Source organism: Lissotriton vulgaris, chromosome 6 (assembly GCF_964263255.1).
Source record: "Lissotriton vulgaris chromosome 6, aLisVul1.2, whole genome shotgun sequence".
Taxonomy (NCBI): domain Eukaryota; kingdom Metazoa; phylum Chordata; class Amphibia; order Caudata; family Salamandridae; genus Lissotriton; species Lissotriton vulgaris.
The window spans coordinates 1,219,808,255-1,219,830,920 of NC_141694.1; the positions used below are offsets into that span (position 1 = coordinate 1,219,808,255).

Sequence of the window (22,666 nt, forward strand, 5' to 3'; positions counted from 1 at the left end):
TCGGCGTCGGTTCAACAGCCATGTAAAGCACTCCCAAACTACCGGGTTGAGTTCGCACGAAATAAAGGCGGCAACAAAATATCAACTTGCACCGCCTTAGAAAATGCGATGATTTGAACCGGACCCACGCTGCTGCGCCATTTACGATTTTTTTTTTCTAGAGGAGTGGGCGGGCTATAATGCCTTCGCCCATTCTATTGGCTAATAAATACAGTGGTTTGTACTGCTTCTCGATCTTATTGGTTTACTGTTCTGTTGTTACGCTTTGTCGGATTGGGTCATTGGACAACTTCAGAGTGAAACCGGCCCGAATATTTCTTGTTACGACTATCTGCAATAAAGTTAACCAATGTGAAGGCAGGAGCAGGGAGCGGTGTCTGGAAACTTACACATGTGCAGACTGGTGCGTGCGTCTTGTCACGTGACTTGGGCGCGCAGTTTGCTTACTTGTCTGACAGTCTCGCGCGGTGGCGGGTTTCCGTGGTTTATAAACTCTGCTGGGGAGATGGAAGACTCTTTCAATGTGAAGTTTGTGTCCCAGAAAATCAGCAAGACTCGCTGGCGACCCCTACCATCTGCATCCCTGCAGCAGCCGCAGGTGTTCGCCACCGGGTCGTGGGACAACGAGGTACTGCTCATGCTTTTGCTATACTGTTGTGTATACTTCCATGCCTCTTTTAGAACATGAAAGCACAGGTTCCAGCACACAGACATCTTATGGCTACAAAGTTGGGAAAGGCTGAAAGTGGTACATACTGTCGTACAACTTGCCGCTATTAACTCGGTCTACTGCCTCTCAACCGAATTTGCAACTCTGTAATTGTGGCTATCTTTAATGGACCACCGTCATACCTAGAGGACCCTGCTTCCATAATCCGAGCACGCTTCAAAAGTACGCAGCTATTTTTATTTTCAAGAAAAACTTTTTTAAACACTTCCATAATATTGTCTGTTGCTAGCTGCAGCCTACCATTAAGGATGAGCGTAATTTGCTTAATTCAGTGTAACGTAATCTCGCGGAATTACCGGTGAGTTCATTTAGTGCTATATGTCTCCTTTTAAAAAAAAAAAAAAAAAAAAAAAAATTGCGCAAAAACGACTGCTTGTGTCCAAAATGGGTGTGAGAATGCATTAGCTGTAAGACATAGCAATAAATGCTACAGGACACAAATTAGTAGGCACGTACAGCTACGCTTGCTCGCTGAATGTGTGCTTGGGAAGGATTTCCCTCAATTTACTTCCAAACATTTTGCGCGATTTGCTTAGCGCAAAATGCACCTTCACCTCCAAAATGGTTGTCAGGGATGTATTTTGCGCTACAAAAAAGTGCTAAATGCACTAGAACACAAGTAGCAATTGCTAGCTTGCTAAATCTCCTGTGGTAGATCCCTCACGTTACTCATAATTATGTAAGCAGGAATAATTGCGTAATTAACTGTAATTAAATCGCAGAGTTAGCGCGTTATCATCAACGCATAACTCAAGGGCGATATATAATCCAGCGATAGCGGGGAAATTGCCGTTTTGCAGGCAACATCGCTGGTTTTACAGCAATGTTCCCTGCAAAACGGTGATATGCTTAATGATACAACCCTGTGGTCGTAACACACCAACCTGATAGAGCGCGCAGGTCGCCCGACCCTTAGATTTACCAGATTTCACGCACTTGGGCCCATGACGTGATTATGACCATATTTTTGTGAGTCGGGCGAGTTCACACGCCACCATCAGTAATTTGAATGTGTTTTCTTTAACACTACTACTTATGTACCTGACTTACCACAGGCACATATTCTCCTGATGAATCAGAAGCTAGCAGTGGACAAGAGATAAGATAATCCTAAAATACTTTATTCATTCAATAATACTTTATACCATATTATATTGACCACAGACACCTGGAGGGTTTTAAAAGTTTTATATAGCAAGTAAAATTCAGAGTGACAAGAGTATAAGACTTATACAGATCAAAATATCAATAATCAGGATTACAACTATAATGTAGCTATGGATGAGGGCAAGCACCATTGAGTGCGGGTGGAAAACTACGGGGAAAGGGAAACAAGGAACATGCTATTCCGATTCAGGCTTATACTAAGGTAGGTGAGTCAAAACAACATTAGTCAGTAGAATGCTAAAGTCCTACAAGTGATTCAAACCCTAATCTTAGTCTATCTGTTAAACTAAACTTAGATCCTAGACATCAATAAAGTTAATCATACTATTTAAGTAATACAGTTTCAATATGCCCTACAGGAAGGGGAAAAATGGAACACAACTAATAAACAGTTTGCATATACGGCATTTGAGATGACAGAGAGAGTATCATGGGCATAGAGGCTTTATTTAAAAGAGTAGGAGGAAGGAGGATAGAAAGACGGACACCCACAGATTATATTTACCTAGGACAGGAATGAGGACTAACCCTGGCCACGGGTCAGCTCGGGAAAAAGCGAGGACAAGGACCCTCAAGGACTTGGGATGCCAGTAGGTGAGCAGGTACAGCTCACGGACAATCAGGACAGGATACCCCTCAGGATTTGGGTCAGGACTGGGCTCACCAAAGGGCACGACCAACACCTGCAGCTTCGGATGCAACGCCTGCGCTACTCCCTCTCTGCACGGAATCTGCCAGTAACCCCGATTGGGTTCTCGAGTCTCCCAGCAAAGTGCTTCGCCAGCACTAACGACTATTTCCACCCCTTGGCGTTTGTGGAAATTTCAGACAGAGTGCTCCGCAGCTCTCTGTATCAATCACCTATAGAGTTCGTAGGGTCGGTGACAGGTCAGCTACTCGGACAAGTCGGACAACTTCTGTAGCTAAAACTAGGCTAGTTATACCCTTTCGGGTCCCTAGACCACCCACAAATGTTGCAAGTGACAGGGTCCCCAACTTATGATTGGTCAGGAGAGGTGGTTAGGTCATTGTCACCACCTAAAATTCTGGGTTCCCATGTTTAATATTCATATTTCGTACCCACCCCTTACATTCCAGTTCCCATGGCATGAGAAAGGTGTAAAACAATAGGGCACACATAGGAAAATACAATTGTAACAATTTTAGGTACAGCCAAAATCTTCTCTCGGTGCACGAAAGATGTTCCCAGGCGCATCTCAACTTCAGAAGCCAGCTGGCTTGGTTTTGCCTCTGCGCAGTTTGGATTTTCCCTCATCACATGACTGGGGTGTAATGGGTTTCAAAGATGGAGCGGCTCCCCACTCCCAGGCCCACAGATACGCGATACATGAAAAGTAAGCAAAAACAAATTAGAAATACAGAAGAAATGAATACACTGTACACCATGATAAGCTACACTTCACCCCTTACTTTATAATAACTATAGCGGTTAGGAGTTATGCAGAAATAGACAGCTGAGCAAAGCGGCATTGGCAAGCAGAGAGCATGTTTAGAGACAAAGCGGCCATTTTAGCAGAAATGCGCATGAGCGAAAACATCCCTCCAAAACTGCGAGTGCGTCACATCACATGGGTATGACCGACGCATGCGCAGACTGAATTTCTGCGAAGCAGCGATTCTGTAGTATGCAAGCTTTGTTATGATTAATAGACACATAGGCAAGCATCTCTGGGACACCCGCGTGTACTGAAAAAGCGCAATATTAATGACAAACGGGATTGGTTAATACTATTACAAGTTACAGAGGTTCATGAATATGAGCAAGTCGCTTTGCGTGCGAATCCTTGCTCCATCAAACCCACCTCCGTTTGTCAACATATATAAGCCAGGATTTTAGCAGACGTTAGTTTTCGTTGAAAACCACGGTCTGCTAAAATCCTGAGGCCCACTTTGTAAATGTAGCGATGTGCATTTAGCGATGATTTACAAGGTAGTCCATCAGGGGTACGCCCAGTGACGCCCACTTTGCATCTCATTAGAGATGCAAAGCAAGGCGTCGGCAAAACGGCTGCTAACATGCGCTAATGCATGTTAGCACCTGCTTGCAAATAGGGCGAAAAGATTATCTCCGCTTTTTTGGCTTTAAAAGCCAAAAAAGCGGAGATAAGGCCCTTGTAAATATGCCCCTTAGTTGTTCCTTGGCAGTGTTCTTTAACGTAAGTTCACCCTTAGGGGAGCTTGAGTGTGGCGCCTACCTGCAAAGAAATCTCTATAGGCAGACCCATATATGCCAATAGTTTAGGACAGGAAAGTTGGTGATTTATAGAAAAAAAAAGCGGGTGGTATATTTTCCCCTTTTGACTTCTATTGAAGGGGACACTTTAATGTTGGTTTTAATCTCTTTTTAACAAAATTGCAATTGGAAGTCTGAGTGTTGATATTAAAATGTAAAACATTTATTTTGTATTTTAACTTTTAGTCGTATTGGGTGTGAAATTGTTTGTGTGCTTCTATAACATTTTGTTCAGAGCTAATAGATTAAATAAAAAAAAAAAAATATATATATATATATATATATATATTTTTAATTTACTTAAACCGTTTTTGGCTTAAAATCTGGAGTTTCCTGCCTGAATCATGTCTTGGCATGTATGCAGGTGCTGCATACATTCCCAGTATGGAAAGTTACTTTAGAGTGAACTGTGAGCGTCTGGTCAGTGTATTTACCATAACCTCTTCACTACCCTAAGTATATTTAAAAACCTCAAGAGGTGTTTCTAGGATGCCCCCATGAGATATGTATGTCACTCAAGGTTCCTCTGCAGCTCTGGGTGCATTATACTTGTCCAGCATATCCCCAATGGGTTTCTTAAGGGTCATTTGTATGTTTGTGCCTGCTTGAGGCAGAATTCCACATGTCCCTTAATGCTGCCTTGCCCGCAGCCCAAAAGGTTTGCACAGCGGCCATCAATCCTTTGTTCATGTCTAAATGGCCAGAAGTCATGTTTTGTGTGGAAGCTTATGCCTGGAGATGTTCGTCCTCTATCACTTAGATAATGGGGAGAAGTAGCCTATTTACAAGGTCTAATGATCAATCCAGTAAGTGCTCTGATATCCCACCTTCCAGTATGGCACGATCGGACTTTAATTGGGCTCGTTGGATGTTAGAACAAGTGTATTCTAGAGGACAGTCGTGAACACTGTTTAGACTTTTCCATTTCTATAATTTTGTCTTTACAGATTCTGTTCTTTCCATTCTTTGCCTTATTCTGACTTTTTGGTTTACTTCATCAAAAGTGAGTTTTTTTAACATGTGGGAAATATTAGAAATGCCTGCACCCTATGTTTTGGTTTTATCATTACGATAATAGAGTTGATGCATTTTGTTGTCTTATCGCTGGTTTTAATGTCTACTACTCCCATCATTGTTTTTAAAATAAGAACGATACTCAGATGCTATAAAATTCGGGTATCAGACTTATTTCAGAAATCAATAATGCACCAGGGCTATCAAGATTGAGGCCACACCAGTTTGTAGTATCAACTTTTGACAGCGGCGATAGCGGGAAGAAGTGGCTTTCAGCCTGTCACTATGTATGTTCCACCCTCGAACAAGCTGCAATAGGAAATATTTAGCTTGCTTTTTTATAACAAATACAGTGGTATGCTATGCGAACCATCTATGAAACTCAAGACTAGGCTTGTGTATTCATTCAGCTAAAGCATAGCACAATTCTTAGAAATAGCTTGAGGGTTGTTGAGACAATATCAACTCGGTAACGATATTCCAATTTTTTTTCGCTGTTTTAATTTTCCATGACCAGCTTCGCTGCTGTACTTTTCATATTCTCTGTGGTTACCAATCCTGTTTTAAGCTGTAGTTTAGGATTTTAAAATGCATTTTTGCCTCTTAGTGTCAATCTTGAGGGTGATGTCCATTAACAAGGGAGGGTTCGGTGTTCCATTGTGTCCCTGAACTCGTCTTTTGGCACTGATTATTATCAGGAAACATTCCCTTTGCAGTATTGCTCAATGGATTTTATATGACTTACATTCCAACTGGATTTCTAATTCACATTGGCACATTGACTACGTCCTTGCTGGAGGAGGGGTGTTAGAAATCAGACGCAACTGTTCTGCGGGCGGGGTGTTATGGACGCATGTCTTGAAGATAAATTGCCTGCCCCTTCGGTGGGTTATGTGCCAGCGTTCCTCTTGACCATGGTCACCCATGATGTCAAACAGGACGATGCATTTGTGTTTTTTAAAGGGGAAATTCTTATTCACGATTGGGTCAAGCACCAATGTCTCTCAAGCAGTGTCTTTGTAGACTCAGTCTCCTGCCACTTACACAGACAACCACTCATATAGCCATTCAGTAACCCACCCACTCACTCACCAATACAGTCACTTACAAGCCCTTTTCACCTTCTCATACATCCACTCACACAACCACCCTCATAATGTATGTTAGAAATAGTATTACTCATTAGTATTACATCTAGTATACTAATTTAACTTTTGTAGTACCTTAATGATGTTTTCAGTCTTACAAAATACTTAAACCCGCTGGGTGATGTCCTCAGTAATGTCACTCTCCATGTCATTCACCTGCTGAATGCTTTTCTCAGGAAAGACAGGTTCACAATGTTTGCTCTGGCTCAGTGCCTGTCAGCAGTGGGTGTAAGAGACTGGATTGACTTGAAGGACTTGTATATTCTATATATCTGTCCTGCAGTCCCACATGTGTTCCCTGCAGTTCAAGGTAGGCCAGAACCACTTGATTTTCTGTGCTCCTCTTTGTCTTTACCTCTGTCCCTTGGGTGTTCACAAAAGTGTTGTCAGTGGTCCCTACCCACCCCCTGAGGTTTAAAGTATGCGTCGTTCCATACCTTGCCCACTGATTACTGAAGGCGGGCTCATCGCAATCAGTCATAAATCACCTTTGGATGATGGATGTCGGACGAACTTCCGACATTGTTGAGGTTTACAGTCAATGAGCTAAAGGCCCACCTGATCCCCATGTAGAGAACCAGAGAACCCCATTCATTGTGGATAACTCTTGGAAACTTGGCATTCAAAGCATTTCCTCTACTGCAGCAAGTGTGGCAGATTTAAGATATAATCCTGATGTTTTGGGATCAGTCCTGAGTGTTCATGAGGAAGGCTTTGAGGCTGGTTTGCCTTCTGTCTTTTTTATCCTTCTTATTCTGAACAGTAGTTGGCACCTGCCGGCCCTGTAGTGGACTCTTAGATCTTGGTGAGCCCAACTTCGCAGCTGCCGCTCCAACTCTATTCAGATCCTAAAGGAAATGGCGTAGGACCCGGTGTGGTAGCTGGTAGATGCCAACCTGACCTGCGGCAAGCCACTCTCTTGTCTCCACACCAGATTTCACAGTGGTGACAGACTCATCACGCTTTGGTTGGGGAGGCCATCAGGGTGGTGGTGGCGATCAGAGGCCTCTGATCTCTGCCGAAGAACCAGCTCCATATTAGTCTTATGGAGCTTTCATTGATCCATCTGTCCTTAAACCCCTTCCAGGCATCCATCAAAGGGAGGTGGGTGCAAATCCTCAGGGACAACACAACTGCCTTTTGTGAATGACAGAAGCAGGGTAGAGTTGGGTCCTGGATCCTGTGCAGGAGGAGCATTGCCTCGGCACATGGGTACTTTTACATCAACTATCTCACAAATGGGTAGCTCTTTGTGGGTTTATCCAGGGTAAAGAAAGGGAAGGCAGTGCAAAAGAGGACCCTTTCAAGGTGGATAGTCCTCTGTATTGAAAAATGCTACACAGTGGCCAAGAAGCAACGTATGGCATTACAGCACATGCCCTTACCATGCATGCCTTTTCCACACAGCCTTTACCACGCCAATGCCTTTACCATGGTTGCCTTTTCCACGCATGGTAAGTATATGTAAGCTTAGTAAAAAAATATATAAATATGTAAATATATATATATATATATATATATCTATCTATATATATATAATATATATATATATGATCAAGGCAGGAAATACCGAAACACTTTACAGAGTGTAAGAACCCTCTGTGAACTTTCTGCACACTGACCTTTGCTGCTACGGACCCTCTGCTGACCAACAGCCTCCCAGGAACCGAACACCTCGCACTGCCTGAGTCCTCCCGCTGCCGTGCATAACATCACAGACGGCCGCCGAGTGGAGGACTCGGCTTCCCAGGACTCCCTGCGGTGGCGCTCCCCCTGATCGTCACCATCGGCGCCTGGAGGCGCGATAAAGGTGGGCGTCCCTCGCAACGCGGGACGCGAGCGGGACGCCAGGCTAAGCCCGGGCAAAGGGCGGGCCGTCTGTGGCCGTCCGTGGACGGCTGAGGACAGGACGGACCCTCCCTCTAACATCCACGTTTCCTGTACAAGTAGGATTTCCTTGACTTGTTTGTTCTTTGTTACTATTTAATGGATTCACTATAAACATTGACTTTCGAACTGTATAGCTGCCTACCAATGATCTCTGCTACCTGTTACATACAAGCATAAAATCTTCACTAACATGTCTACCAGAGGCACCAGGAGCAAGACCGCTGCCGGAGCCGCTGCACTGATAGGTCCAATAGACAGTTTCATCACACGCACTACTGATGCTATTGATCTTAGCATCTCACTATTACAACGAAGAGTATCTCGGGACTTGGAATTTGCAAAACGCTCTTCATTAGGAAGTATTAAATCAGCCAGAACCCCTGGCAACGCTAGTACATCGAGAACTGAAGACACTAATGACATTATAGCCGTCCCTCACACCTTGCTGAATGAAGTAAATCTATCAGTATCGGACACAAGCACCAATTGTGAGTTGGACAGTGATCTAGAAAGATCTCCCCTTCTTAATGTGGCTTTAACTCCCGAACTAGTCGAGGATACCACAGAGAATGTACTGGGAGACACACAGGGGGGGGCAATTTCAATAAGAGCTATATCTCCCACCCAGCCCTTGCCATTGACTCGTAAGAAACGTAAACGCACGAAAGGGCAAAAAGGTAAAACCATGTTGGCTGATGTAGAAAATCATCACGACTCCCCCAATATAAATAACAGTCACGCTTTCAGAGAAAGAACTAATAATGATACAGACTATGATAACTTGGTTGAGCGAATTGGGGACCTTCTGAGCATATATATATCACCGGTCGAAACTAGGCTCGCTCGATTAGAGAAGAGAATTGAAGAGCTGGTATCTATGAATAAAAAATCTCCCCCTCCCCCTCTCTATAACGTGGCTGGAGCACAAAAAGCCAAACCTAACGAAAGCAAAAAAGCGCCGCCCCAAGCAATACCCAAAACTGGTGGACCTGCTGAGACAAAACAAAAGATTACAACTAATAAATCAACATCAGTAACCCCCCTTGTACCAGCTATGAGTCCTCCTCCAACGACCAGTAGCGCACACTTAAAAAAAACACAAACGGGCACACAACATCTGCCGCAAATTTCCACTCAGGCTAGTAATACAACGGCAATAACACACCATCCAAAGACCCCCTCCGAAATCCCTTACAAAGCTAAGCAAATCCCTCCACGAATCACCTTACCACCAGAATGTGGAGCCTTTGTACTTGTCCTAGTTAATGTCCCTAAGCTCAAGCCAGAACAATCAGAAACTGTTCTATCATTAAAAAACAAAATACTTTATTGGCTCTCATTAAACTGTAATTTCCCAACGGAATGTGCAGGGGAAATTACACATGTACAAAGAGTAGGATGGATAGGCCCTTTGGGGAAAAAATTTGAGGGCGACTGTGTAACACTTAACTTTAGAAACCCTAAATGGGCAGAAAAGACTCTCGCCAACGCCCCTCCACCCTCTACATGGGAATTTAATACCACCTTGCTTCCCCTGGGCTACTTCTATAGGCACCTCCTTCCATCAAGTACAAATACATTACCAAACCCTATGAACTTTCTCTATGAAAGGCACTTTCAGCCTGAAAAGAAGACTCCCCTCTTCCAACAAAATTCCAAATTTGTTTATCCTACGGAAACAGCACAATGGCATCAGACTCAAAATCGCTTGCTTCCATCAGTCCATCCTTACCTTTCCACTACTTTACACCAGGATTATGGGGACAATCGGTGGAATCAACTAGTACACTTGCCAACTACTTCCTACAATATTCCTATTTATAATAGATACAATGCATTCTCTGGCTTAGACTGCAACGATTGACTTCCTACCCCTAGAGTCAACTGGGAAGATGCAGCCACCTTAGAATTAGGGGAGAATTTAGAACCCGGGGGAATATCTATCTCAATCTTACCGGGGCAAATAAAAAATAAGGACGCCTTGAGCATATCATCTCCTCCTAATAAGACTGGCTCACGAGTCTGTGCGGATAACTTAACCACCGCAACAGACCCAACTAATATTAGTCCTAAGCTGCATTTTACTTTTTGGAATATTGCAGGCTTAGTATACAAACAAACTAATCCTAACTTTTTGTCTCAATTGAATTCTAGTGCCATTATCTGCCTCCAGGAGACCTGGGCAATCACTCCTATACACATAGCGGGGTATAAAACATTTTGGTCCGCTGCAAGGAAATCCCCCTCGGGCAGAAATAGTGGTGGCCTTGCCACCTACATTTCAAACACTATACAAATGGAGGATATTGCACCTCTTATAATAAAAGACAATTTCCAACTCATAATTCTAAAAAAAAGAAAACAAGAAGTGTACATATTGGTAAATTTCTACAATAATTTGTCGCAAACTAATTTGCTAAATACCCTTACCGAGATTGCAACAGTACTGCAAGAACAAACCACAAAATATGCAAAAAATTCATGTATAATAGTTTGGGGGGGAGACTTCAATCTCCATCTATGTATGAACAGTAAAAATACTAAATGTGGCATTATCGATGAGGAGGATATTAGCATAACCCACTTCTCACACACCGTTGAAGGCGAGAAAATGAATGAGGTCATGGCTGAACTACAGTTAGGTTTTTTAAATGAAAAAAAAAATCCTCCTGCTTCCTTTTCGCCAACGTTCAACGGAAGAGGATTAACAAGTCTGATAGATTATATACTAATATCTCCCTTAAATGGGACAGCTATCGATTGTTTTGAAGTAGTAAAAAACCCACTGAGTGACCATTTTCCAATAGTTGCATCCCTTGCGGAAAATACACCACACAAACCCAATAACATAATGACCGTATTAGCCCAACAAGAACTTACAATTGGTTCCATGAATGGTTATACACTTAAATGGGGGAAAATTGATAAGGAAGGCACAACTAACAAAATAGTCAAAAACTGTAGTGCCGAAATTAAGAACTGTCTTGACCTGAACCTACAACCAAAGGTGGTCATTGACAGTTTTAATACCGTTTTGAAAAATATACATAAAGAGCTAACTAGGACCTGTAAGCAAAAGTCAGAAATAAATAAAAATAATAGCTGGTTTAATTCGGCATGCACAAAGGCACACACAAAACTAAAAGAGGCCTTGAATAAGGACAAGAGGGATAGAGCTGAGATCGGTAGATTAAGGAAAGAGTACGCTGTCGCGATCAGGTTAAGAAAACAAGAGTTAAAAGTTGATCTATGGAATCGCCTCAGCAAAAGCACAGAGTTGAAGGATAGTGCAATGTTTTGGCACACAGTAAGGTCACCGTTTTTAACAAATAAAAATGAAACACCCTCCATCGACGTCGCTATAAGCGAAGATGAATGGGTGGCTTATTTTTCAAAAGTTTTTAGCAAAGACACCCTGATAGACATTGACCACCCAGACCCTCTAACGCAGGTTATATACCCAATAGACCTACAATTCTCCCACAAGGAGGTTCAATTGGCATTAAAAAACTCAAAATCTGGCAAAGCCCCTGGTCCGGATGGGGTCCCAGCCGATGTTTTCAAACATCTACCAGATCTCTGGTCCCCCATACTGACCAATGTTTTAAATGCAACACTAAAGGTAGGGCTACTAGATTCTTGGAAATCATCAATACTGGTCCCAATCTATAAGAAAGGGGATCGAAATATTCCGTCCTGTTATAGGCCTATTTCCCTCCTGGACTCGCTTGGGAAGATGGCAGGGCGGATCCTTCTTAATCGACTTCAGGAGTGGGCAACTGACCATGGAGTAATATCTGATATACAATATGGTTTCCGTGAAGGCCTAGGAACAGTAGACCAAGCACTTAACCTTTCCCTCCTAGCGGGTAAATATACGGAGGCCAAGGGGTCCACACTTTACATGGTCTACGTCGACTTATCAGCGGCGTTTGACTGCGTCGCTCATTCAGCATTATGGAACATCGTGCTGAAATTGGGCGTTGACCCAGCGATTGTTGATTTCCTGCGTGAAATGTACACAGGGACGACAGGCAGGGTAAGATTTGGGACCAAGGGGGAACTTACAGGAAATTTCAGGGTGGAAAAGGGGGTCAGACAGGGTTGTGTGCTGGCCCCCTTTTTATTCACTGTCTACACTAACGGACTGGAAGCCGCGATGCTCCAAGGCAGTAAAGATTTACCTACAATAGCTCGTCGGCAAATACCTGCACTATTATATGCCGACGATGCTGTCATTTTAGCAAGAACCCCAAATGAACTCCAATGTGCACTAAACAGATATTGTACGTTCATGGCTACCCTAAATCTAAAGCTAAATGTTAAGAAAACTTACACTATGCAAGCTGGGAAGGGATCTGGGAAGTGCCGAAGGTTGTTTGTAAAAGGTGAACCATTAGATAGAACGGCAACCTACCCATACCTGGGGATAGTAATAGATGAGAAGTTCAAGTGGACCCCAGCGGTTAATGCCAGGAAACTTGCCTTCTTGAGGGAAACTGTCTCACTAAAAGCATTTTCACAAAAACTGGGCCAACGTCCAATACAAGTAATGCAGAAAATTTATAACGCTAAATGCATATCTACGGCAATATATGGGGCAGGAATATGGGGGTATGTAAATGTTGAAGCCATTCAAAAAATTGAGAATTCCTTTTTACGATACTTACTTGCGGTTCCAAGGAATACCTCCACATATGCATGTCACTTAGAATTGGGACTAGACTATATAACAGACATCATAAAACTGCAGCCAGTTATGCTATGGCGCAGAATATGGGTTACAGAGCAATGCCATTTAACGAGATCCATCATTGAAGATATTCTGAGTCTCGATCAGTGTAAAAAAATCAAATGGATAACCTACGTCAAAGCAATCCTTGAGGACTTGGGCTACAAGAAATATTTTGATAATCCTCCCAGGATAAATGAAATTTCTAAGGCGGATCTAAAAAAAGAATGCCTTACACATCTGAGACAGTTACGCCTAGTAACCGAGATCCACAAACAATCTGTTCAGAAAGCCATACTAGTGCAGACTGTTTTTGAAGTTGAACCTTATTTGTTATATAATCTAACCCAATATGAAAAAATGCTGCTAACTCGCTTAAGGTTTGACATGTTTCATTTGCTAGTTTCCTTTCCAACCCAAAACGACTGGATGTCCACACGGACATGCTGCCCATGTGATTTGGTATCTACGCAATCAACCATACATACTATTCTATTTTGCAAATTTTTTGTGGAACCCCGTAGGCGTTGGCTACTCCCCATCTTAAAACTCTGGGGGCTTCGCCAATGCCGTCCTGCGTTCTTGGCATTACAACATTTAGAAAATGAAAAATATGCTAAAGCAATTGCACGTTTTCTTAAATTCTGTATTCAACATCGTCGCAACCTATGAATAAGATCTGATTAGGAGAGATACAATGAACGCCCACAAAATCTCTAGGATCTAAGATGAACATAAATTGTATGATATATCTTGCTGCTTCCTTTTTATCAAATCTGCTTTTTTAAATGAATTTTAATTGCTTTTAGTATTTTAAAATTGTGATCTTAACACATGATCAACTTTGTAATTTGTATTTTATGAACTTTTATGGTGTTCTTATCAAATGAACTACCGAATAAAGTATTTTTTGATTTGATTTGATTTGAGTGTAAGAACTAAACTGAGACAGCATTATTAAGGCTATCCCCGTGTCGGTCTCGTTATTGGGATTCGGAAGTGGTGTTCATTTGTATATACATAATATATATATATATATATATATATATATATATATATATATATATATATATATTTAAATTTATACCTAACCTTTCTTTACCACTACCAACCGCTAAACCCTAAAATTACCCATCCCTTCCTCTACCCAGCCCTAAACCCTAAAATTAACTTTACCTCCCTTTACTATTACCCAACCCTAAATTTACCCTTATGTCTCCTTACCTCTGCCCACCCCTAAAACCAAAAATTACTCTTACCTCCCTTTACTACTACCCACACCTAACCCCCTTTTTAAAAAAAACATAATAATGCTGTTGTTTTAAAAAAAAGTACCTGCGAGGTAAAGGCAAAGGCACAAATACCTGTGTGATACTTACCTGCGTGGTAAAGGCTGGGTGGTGTAGGCACTACATGGTATATACTTTGTTGTAAAGGCTCTTATCTGCCAAGAAGCAACCCCCTGTGGGCCCATTCCATCACAGCCAAAGTGGCTACAACGCCTTTGGTGTGAGGGGCATATGTTCTGGGCATATGTTCTAGACATCTGCTAGGTTGCCACGTGGGCATCAGTTTGTACAATAACAAAACACTACTGCCTTGACAGCCAGGTCTAGCAAGAAAGTCATTTCACCTGCTCAGTTCTTTGGGAATTTATGGTCTGAGTCTGCTCTCCAGACCCTTCACCTTTGGGAAGTTCTGCTATTGTAATCTGTTCTAAAGAGGAGCAATCCCCGGGTAGTAGTATCCATCAGAAGAACTAGTTACTTACCTTTGGTAGCAATCTTTCTGGTGGCTACTCTAGAAAACCACACATTCCTTACTCCCCATGTCATGAGTGATGTAATGTGAGGTCATAATTAAGTTTTGGAGTTATATGCCATGTGAGTGGGGGGTGAGAAACGGGGAGATAAAACAGCAACATTTCCCTTGCATTTTCCGTTGACTTATTTAGGCAGGGCTACAGCAAAAACTGCTGAACGGAATGACATCAAATTTGACAGAAAGCTAGATTTTGGTTTGCAGACCAGGCTTTATGTGAAGAGGTGTAATTTCATTCAGTAGGTTTTGAAAAATTATGATTTAAATTTGTTTTTTATATTTGGACAGTTGGGTCCACAACAGCCTCTCTGTAGCGCCAATTTAAAAAATAGAGCGTCCTGATTGGCCCAGGGAGCGCTTTTTTTCCCCTTGGGCCATCTAGCTTCAGCGAGTGCTCTGATTGGCTGCCAGCAACATGAGAGAAATGTTGCTGGCCGCCATTACAGGACTTTGGGACTTAGTTCCCCTTTCCTGAATTAAAAAAAATAATTAATAAGGCGTAGGGATACCCTGTCTCGCTAGGCCCCATGGGAGGGACTCCGAGCCCTCCACTGAGAGCAAAATTAAAAAAATGCCATGTTCTAGTTTTCATACGGAGAGAAGGGTGTCAGTAGGGCCCCCCAGCAGTCCATTTAGACCTAGGGACCCCATCCCTCGGGACAGTGGATATTTAAAGTGAGTGAGGGGTCAGTGCGTGGTCCTCCTCCCCAAGCCATTTACGTCCTTTGGATCTCCCTAAGGGCATGTATGTGTGTTGCATGGCACGCAAGCCAGAATCAGGGGTGCAACAGGGTGTCAAAATGACACCCTGTCCCCCTTGACAATTCGGTAATTTTACCGAATCGGTATTTACCGATTCGGTAATTGACATTGATTCCTATGGGCCTCAAGGCCTATAGGAATCAATGGCAATTACCGAATCGGTAAATACCGATTCAATGAAATTACTGAATCATACCGATACAGTAATTTCAAAAGAGAAATTACCTATATCCCATTTACCTACTCTTAAATATTGAATTGGTATGATTCGGTATTTAAGAGTAGGTAAATCGAGATCACCTACATCTGGCCCATAGAGTTGTAACATATTTATATAGATAAGTAAAATTTCAGTGCTTTGGAAGTAATACAGTATACTATAGGTAAACACCTTATAGATTTATGCTGTACCACATCCTTATAGTTTTGCACTTTGACATTCACTATGACAAACGTTTACATACAAACATAGAAATGTAGTTCTTTTTTTAACCAGTAGAGGTAGTTCTTAAAATAACTCTTTTTTTTTTTTCTTTTTTTGTTGCAGGAAAAACGTAAAAAAATGAATTTTTTAAACAAAACAATTGTTCAACAGGAACAAACTATGAAATTGAAAGAAAAATTATTTGGTGCATCTGTGGTTCCTGTTCTTCTGCAAAATTACTTCAATGGACTGTTGTCCGAAGGCTACTAATTTATTGCAATGTATGCATTGCATCATTAAATTTTTCAGTTCTGGCTGAATGTTTGCCACCATTGAAGATGGCATTGGTGGTACTCCGGTTCTTGCTGTAGATGTACTAGGAGAAGAGTCCTGCTCCTGAGATCTATGCACCACAGCTCTACTCCAATTGTTGGGGTGTATAGTTTTTACATGGCTTTCCATGCTGTTGGTTCCGAATGAATATTTTTTTTTTTAGGATTTCCTCTAGATAACACTGTGTCACAGATCTTGCAGGTGACCAGTGGTGCATTTACTTTCTTCTGATATTCTGGCAAGCTGAAAAACTTCCAGACTATGGACTCCTTCTTACTTGGGCGAGGGTCCTCTTCAACAAAGTCTTCATTAGAAGAATGGTCAGACTCTGGATGTTCAGCCATTTTGAAGTATTTTTCTGTAGGTAGGAGCTGTAGAAAAAAGGTGTTGCTTCTCTGAAAGCCGAAGAAGAATGATGAACATGGGAGGGGTCTTTCAACAATTGGAGTAGGAAGTATTCTAAACCAATAAAATCTTTTGTTTGAAGGTCACATGGTTGGACGTAAGCTTACGGAGCGTTTACGTAAGCTTGCGTTTACGTTCCATTTACGGAGCGCTTACGTCATCTTACGATGCGCTTACGTGTTATTTATGCTGCGCTCACGTAGGACGCACCCTCGCGAGATTCGTTATTGCTTTAATAAAGTAATATACGGTCTTTAAAACTTTAAAATAAACATGTTTTATTATAGCAGATAATGTGTACTTTTACATTGTACAATAAATACGTAGATATTACGTTTTTAACTTTATAAAACATTCGGGAGTAAACTCTTGAAGAGTTTATGGTGCGCGGACGGAGCTCTCACTTTGCATGCATGTGTGACGTACCCTAGCGATATTTGTAATTAATTTAAAAAGTAATATACTGTTCTTACAAGTTTTAAAAAACATTTTCTTCAGTATACCAGATATTGTCTACCTTTAAAATCTACATTAAATACGTAGATATTATGTTTTTGAAATTAAAAAAAATTACCGGGGTAAGCGCACAGAAAGTTAACGGTGTGCTTACGGAGCGCTGACGGTGCGCGGACCTTGTAATCATATAAAAAAAACGTGAAAAAAAAAATGAAAAGATTATTTTTGTACTTAGTTTTCAAATTATTGTAGTATAAAATGTGAAATATAAAGAAGGGAAAAATAATATGTAAATAAGATGTATTATAAAAAAGCAAAAATTTGTATAAAAAATAAATTTAATAATTAGTATATTTAAAAATTATCTTTAACAAAACCTCTGAAATTCACTGAAAAAACCATAGGTTTCAGGCCTTGTATAGTAAGGAATTAGCATTTAAAAAACCTTGCAAATTCACTGAAAAAACCATAGGTTTCAGGTCATATATGCATTTGCATAATTAGCATTTAAAAAACCATGCAAATCAATTGAAAAAACCATAGTTTTCAGGTCATATATAGTTAGGAATTAGCATTTAAAAAACCTTTGAAATTGCACCTATATAGTTAGTTGGACTAACTATATTTCGCGCACCCGCAATCCACTGCTGATGATGTCACATATTACATCATTCATGACGTGGTCAGTGACATTACTGATGACATCTGAAATGACATTAATAATGACAGCCCTACCTTGAACATATTCTATCTGGAACTGGAAAAACTGTAACCTGGAAGCAAGTCTCACAAGGTGTGCAGCCATTGTCCGCCCTCCGCCTGGAGCCATCAAGAAAACAAGAGGTTTATGGTCCGTTTTTTTATCGTGAATTTGGTACTCCATGGGGAAAGTCCTAAAGTGTTCTGCCCCCCCAAACGCCAGCCAATAACTCTCCGTAACCGATAGTGCTTTTCTGCATCTCTCAGTGCTCTGGAGGCATACGCTACAATCCACTCTCTCATTGTCCCTTTGTAAAAGGACACCACCCAAACCGGAGCTACTAGCATCCACCATAATAATACACTTTTTTCCACATACAAATGGCTGAAGACATAAGGCATTCACAATACACTCTTTCAAATTCTCAAAAACCCTAGACACGTCATTGGTCCCAAAAAATGTTGATATTTTTTTGAGAAGACCCCTGAAGGGATCTACTTTAGAGGCAAAATTGGGTATAAATTTTGCGTAGAATTAAGTCCCAGTAAAGCCTCCAATTGTTCTTTTGGAAGTGGGAATGGGTGCATTTATAATCCTTTCAATGTGGTTACGTTTGATTTGATGCCCATTTCACTGAGGGTATGTCCTAGGCACTCTACTTCCTTTGCCTTGATTTTACATTTATCGAGTCAGAGTGAGACCCTTTTTTGACAGGCAGCAATTACATTTTCTAAGTTAAAATCCTGTTCCTCATCATTCTTTCCATACACAAGTATATCGTCTTGAAATGCCATGGCGCCATTTAATCCCTTCAATGTGTCTCTCATCAACCTTTGGACGACTGAGGCAGCACGGGCAAGACCAAAAGGCATGCGGTGATACCTGAAAAGCTCTCCAGGAGTAATGAAAGTGGTGAGGTTCCTTGGCAAGGACAACCTAATTAATGGTAGGCACTAGCTAAATCAATGCATGAGAATACTTGTGCACGATCTAACGTTGATACCATCTCGTAGAGATTGGGTAAGGGGTGGGCATCCACCCAAATAGCATTATTCACTCTGCGAAGGACCACACATAGCTTAAGCTCGCCTGAAGATTTAATGGAAATTACAATGGGAGAAACCCACAGTGATGACTCAATGGGTTCTATAATGGCTTTTTGACAAAGGTCTTTAAGCATGTACTTTAATTTGTTCCTATAAGTAAGGGGAACATTCCTCACTTGACTGTGACGAACAGGCTCAGCATTGTTGTGTAATCTAATGACGTGTTCAAAACCCTGATAGCTCCCTAATTTCCCACTGAAAACTCTGGGGAACAGTTCCATTAATTTATCAACAAGACAAGAGTTGTCTCTGTGGGTAGTATTGTGACACTCAACAGCAACAAGCATTTGCAATGCAATAGGTCTCGCATTAGGAAAGTATGAGCTATTGGTATTGTAAATGACAGTTTTTTTAAATATGTGTTGGCTTTGAAAATATATAAATTAATAGCATTGTAATTCACAAAGCCAATAGCTTACACTTTCCTAATGTGAGTCCTATTGGCTATGGCAATGCTTGTTGGTAGCAAGCAAGGACAGTGCTGTTGTGGTGTTGAGTGATGCTGTTGTGGTGTTGAGTGATGCTGTTGTGGTGTTGAGTGATGCTGTTGTGGTGCTGAGTGATGCTGTTGTGGTGCTGAGTGATGCTGTTGTGGTGCTGAGTGATGCTGTTGTGGTGCTGAGTGATGCTGTTGTGGTGTTGTGGTGCTGAGTGATGCAGTTGTGGTGCTGAGGCGGTGCCCCTGAGTGATGTGGCGGTGCCCCTGAGTGATGTGGCGGTGCCCCTGAGTGATGTGGCGGTGCCCCTGAGTGGTGCCCCTGAGTGATGTGGCGGTGCCCCTGAGTGATGTGGTGATGCCCCAGAGTTATGTTATTTTAATTTATATAGCGCACATATACCCGTGGGTGTCTTGACGCTATGGACAGGCGAGGGGGGTCTGCACTAGCGGCTAGTTCTGGAATAGCTAGGTCTTCAAGCCCTTCTGAAAGCCGATGAGAGAGGGGGGAGTTTCTAAGCTCGAGAGGAAGAGAGTTCTAAAGTTTGGAGGTGTAGAAGTGAAAGCTGCGCCCACCCCATTGCACAGTGCGGATTTTTGGTACCTGGAGAAGTTCAGAGGCTGAGGAACGGAGGTTCCTGGTGGGTTTGTACCGAGAAAGCAGATTTTGGAAAAAGATTGGTCCTTTGTTGTTTAGGTCTTTGTAGGCTAAGGACAGAGCCTTACATGTAATCCGTTGCTCCACAGGGAGCCAATGGAGCTTGCGAATTTCGGTGGTGACCGAGTGGTTTCTGGGGATGTTGAGCAGCTGAGTTTTGCACACTTTGGAGTTTTTTGAGACATTATTTTTGTGCATTTCCTAATCTGTTGCAATAGTCCAGTTTAGACTGGGTTAAGGCTGTAACTACAGTTTTTCTCGAATCTGCTGGAATGTATGGAAGAATCTTCCTGATCTTTTTGACAAGAAAATGGCTTGCTGACACAGTACCGTTGGTGAGTTTAGGATCCAACCACACCCCCAAGTTCTTAACTTTTTCCGCCGGTCTAGGGGGTTCACCCATCTCCACTGGCCACCAAAGGTTGCCCCAGCACGGTAGAACATTGCCAAAGGTCATGATCTCTGTTTTATTAGAGTTTAGTTTAAGGTAATGGGTGTTCATCCAATGGTTGATCGTCCGCATGCAGGTTTGAAATTGTGCAGCGGGAGATGTTTCTTTTTTTTTGTACTGTTATGGCAATCTGCGTGTCATCCGCATAGGACGTGAGGCAGAACCCAAAGCTCTGAATTAATGGGGCCAGTTCTGAGACCTACATGTTAAAAAGTGAAGGGCTTAGGGAAGAGCCCTGGGGCACGCCACAGGGAAGGGTGTACGCGTCCAAGCGGTAGGCGTCCAACTCAACCGTGAGTCTTCGGTCTTTAAGGAAGGAGGATAACCGAGCCAATGCTGCGCCCCTGATCCCTATTCTCGCGAGCTATTCCCAAGATTTATAAGGCAAGAAACATCCCTTTCATTATCCGAGATGAAGTCAAAGGAGAGTTGGAAAAAATGCTTGCTAATAAGGTCATTAAGCCTGTGGAGGCAGCCGAATGGGTTTCTCCATTGGTCGTAGCCCGTAAATCCAATTGCAGAGCCCGTTTGTGTGTGGATTTAAGGTACCTTAGCAGCAACATCTTAGTCGACCAGTTTCCACTCCCCAGAATTGATGAAATGCTTTCTTTGACACACAATGCCAAATGGTTCTCCACTTTGGATCTTTCGGCTGCATATCACCAGGTGGTGTTAGACAAAAGCAGCAGACAATTCACATCGTTCTGTACACCTTTTGGTTGTTAGATTTAAATGCATGCCTTTTGGTTTGGCGTCAGCCGCTGCAGTATTTCAGAAACTGATATCAAACCTGTTTAGCCACATTCGTGAAGTCGTTTTCTTTTAGGATGACATTTTGATAATGGGAAAGGACAAAGCTCAACACAATTCCATTCTAAGGGAAATTTTGTTCATTCTCGAACAATGGTTTGATTGCTGAGAGTAGCAAGTGCAAATTTTCTGAAAGGTCTGTCACATACCTTGGCCATGAAATTGGAGGCTGTGGCATTAAACCCAAAAGCACTTTGGTGGAAGCTATACTCCATGCTCCTTCAACTAAATCAAAAGATGAGTTGCGATCTTTCTAAGAGTTTGCAGAATTTTATTCGAAGTTTGTCAACAATTTCTCACACAAAACATATGAAATGCGTTTGTTAATGAAGAACAAAGTCCCTTTTGTATGGAGTGATATTGGTCAAAAATCATTCAATAGCATTAAAAAAGCCATTGCTTATGCTCCTGCATTACAGGGTTTTGATCCACAGGCGTACACCATTGTCACGACTAATGCTAGCGATACTGGTTTAGGGGGTGTTCTATCTCAAGTCACTAAAAAAGGCAATAAAGTTGTTATAGCCTTTGCGTCTCGTTCTCTGTCTCCAGCAGAAGAGAAATATTCAGTTATAGAACGTGAGACATTAGCGTGTGTTTGGGCCATGGAGCATTTTAGGAAGTTCATATGGGGAAAGAAATTTCTGTTGAGATCTGACAATAAACCTCTGACAAAATTACTTGCCAATGAAGGTCTTTCTAGGGCATCTGCAAGGATTGCCTGGATGTCCATGAGGATTCAAGATTTTGTATATGAGGTGCAGTATGTCCCTGGTGCAAAAAATGTTATAGCAGATTTCCTCAGTAGACTTTCTTTACACCTTAGACAAATTGACCCCGATCCTTGGAGTGATTTTTGTGTAGCTGCAGTGTTTAGTGACACTCCTGGTTTGTCTAAGGGCGTTTGGGAAGATGAGAACAAAAAGGATGACATTTTGCATTCCGTTAAAGATGGGATCATTAATGGTTGGCCCAAGGATGGAAAACTTGAACCCAAATTGAGGACCTTTTGGGAGGTTTGCGATGAGTTGTGTGTGGATGGAAATCTTGTTTTTAAAGCTGGGAAAATTATACCTCCTCTAGGCATTAGAGAAAATTTTTTAGAAATGTTATGAAGGACACCCCGGTGTATCTCGTACCAAAAGAAATATTAAAGTTTTGTACTGGTGGCCTAAAATTGATTTGGTTATAGAATGACCTGTTCGTGTTTGTATCAATTGTGAGAGTTCTGATAAAGCACAAAAGACACTTAATCCGCCAATGTCATCGCTTTGGTGTCCGAGTTTACCATGGGAAGACATGGCCTTAGATATTGTGGGGCCTGTTGTTTGGCAAGATGGCGTTACTAAGTACATTTTGGTCCATGTTG

At 41.9% G+C, this 22,666-nt stretch overlaps 1 protein-coding gene across 1 annotated transcript in view; it reads left to right on the plus strand.

Moving 5' to 3' along the window:
• The first annotated feature begins 283 nt into the window (after positions 1 to 283).
• NUP43 (nucleoporin 43) overlaps positions 284 to 22,666 on the plus strand; it is a 173,610-nt gene continuing 151,227 nt past the window's right edge. Inside the window, exon 1 of the mRNA XM_086927313.1 lies at positions 284 to 628. Within this exon, the coding sequence (XP_086783439.1) occupies positions 392 to 628 (237 nt within the window). The 5' untranslated portion in view covers positions 284 to 391. The remainder of the gene's footprint in view (positions 629 to 22,666) is intronic.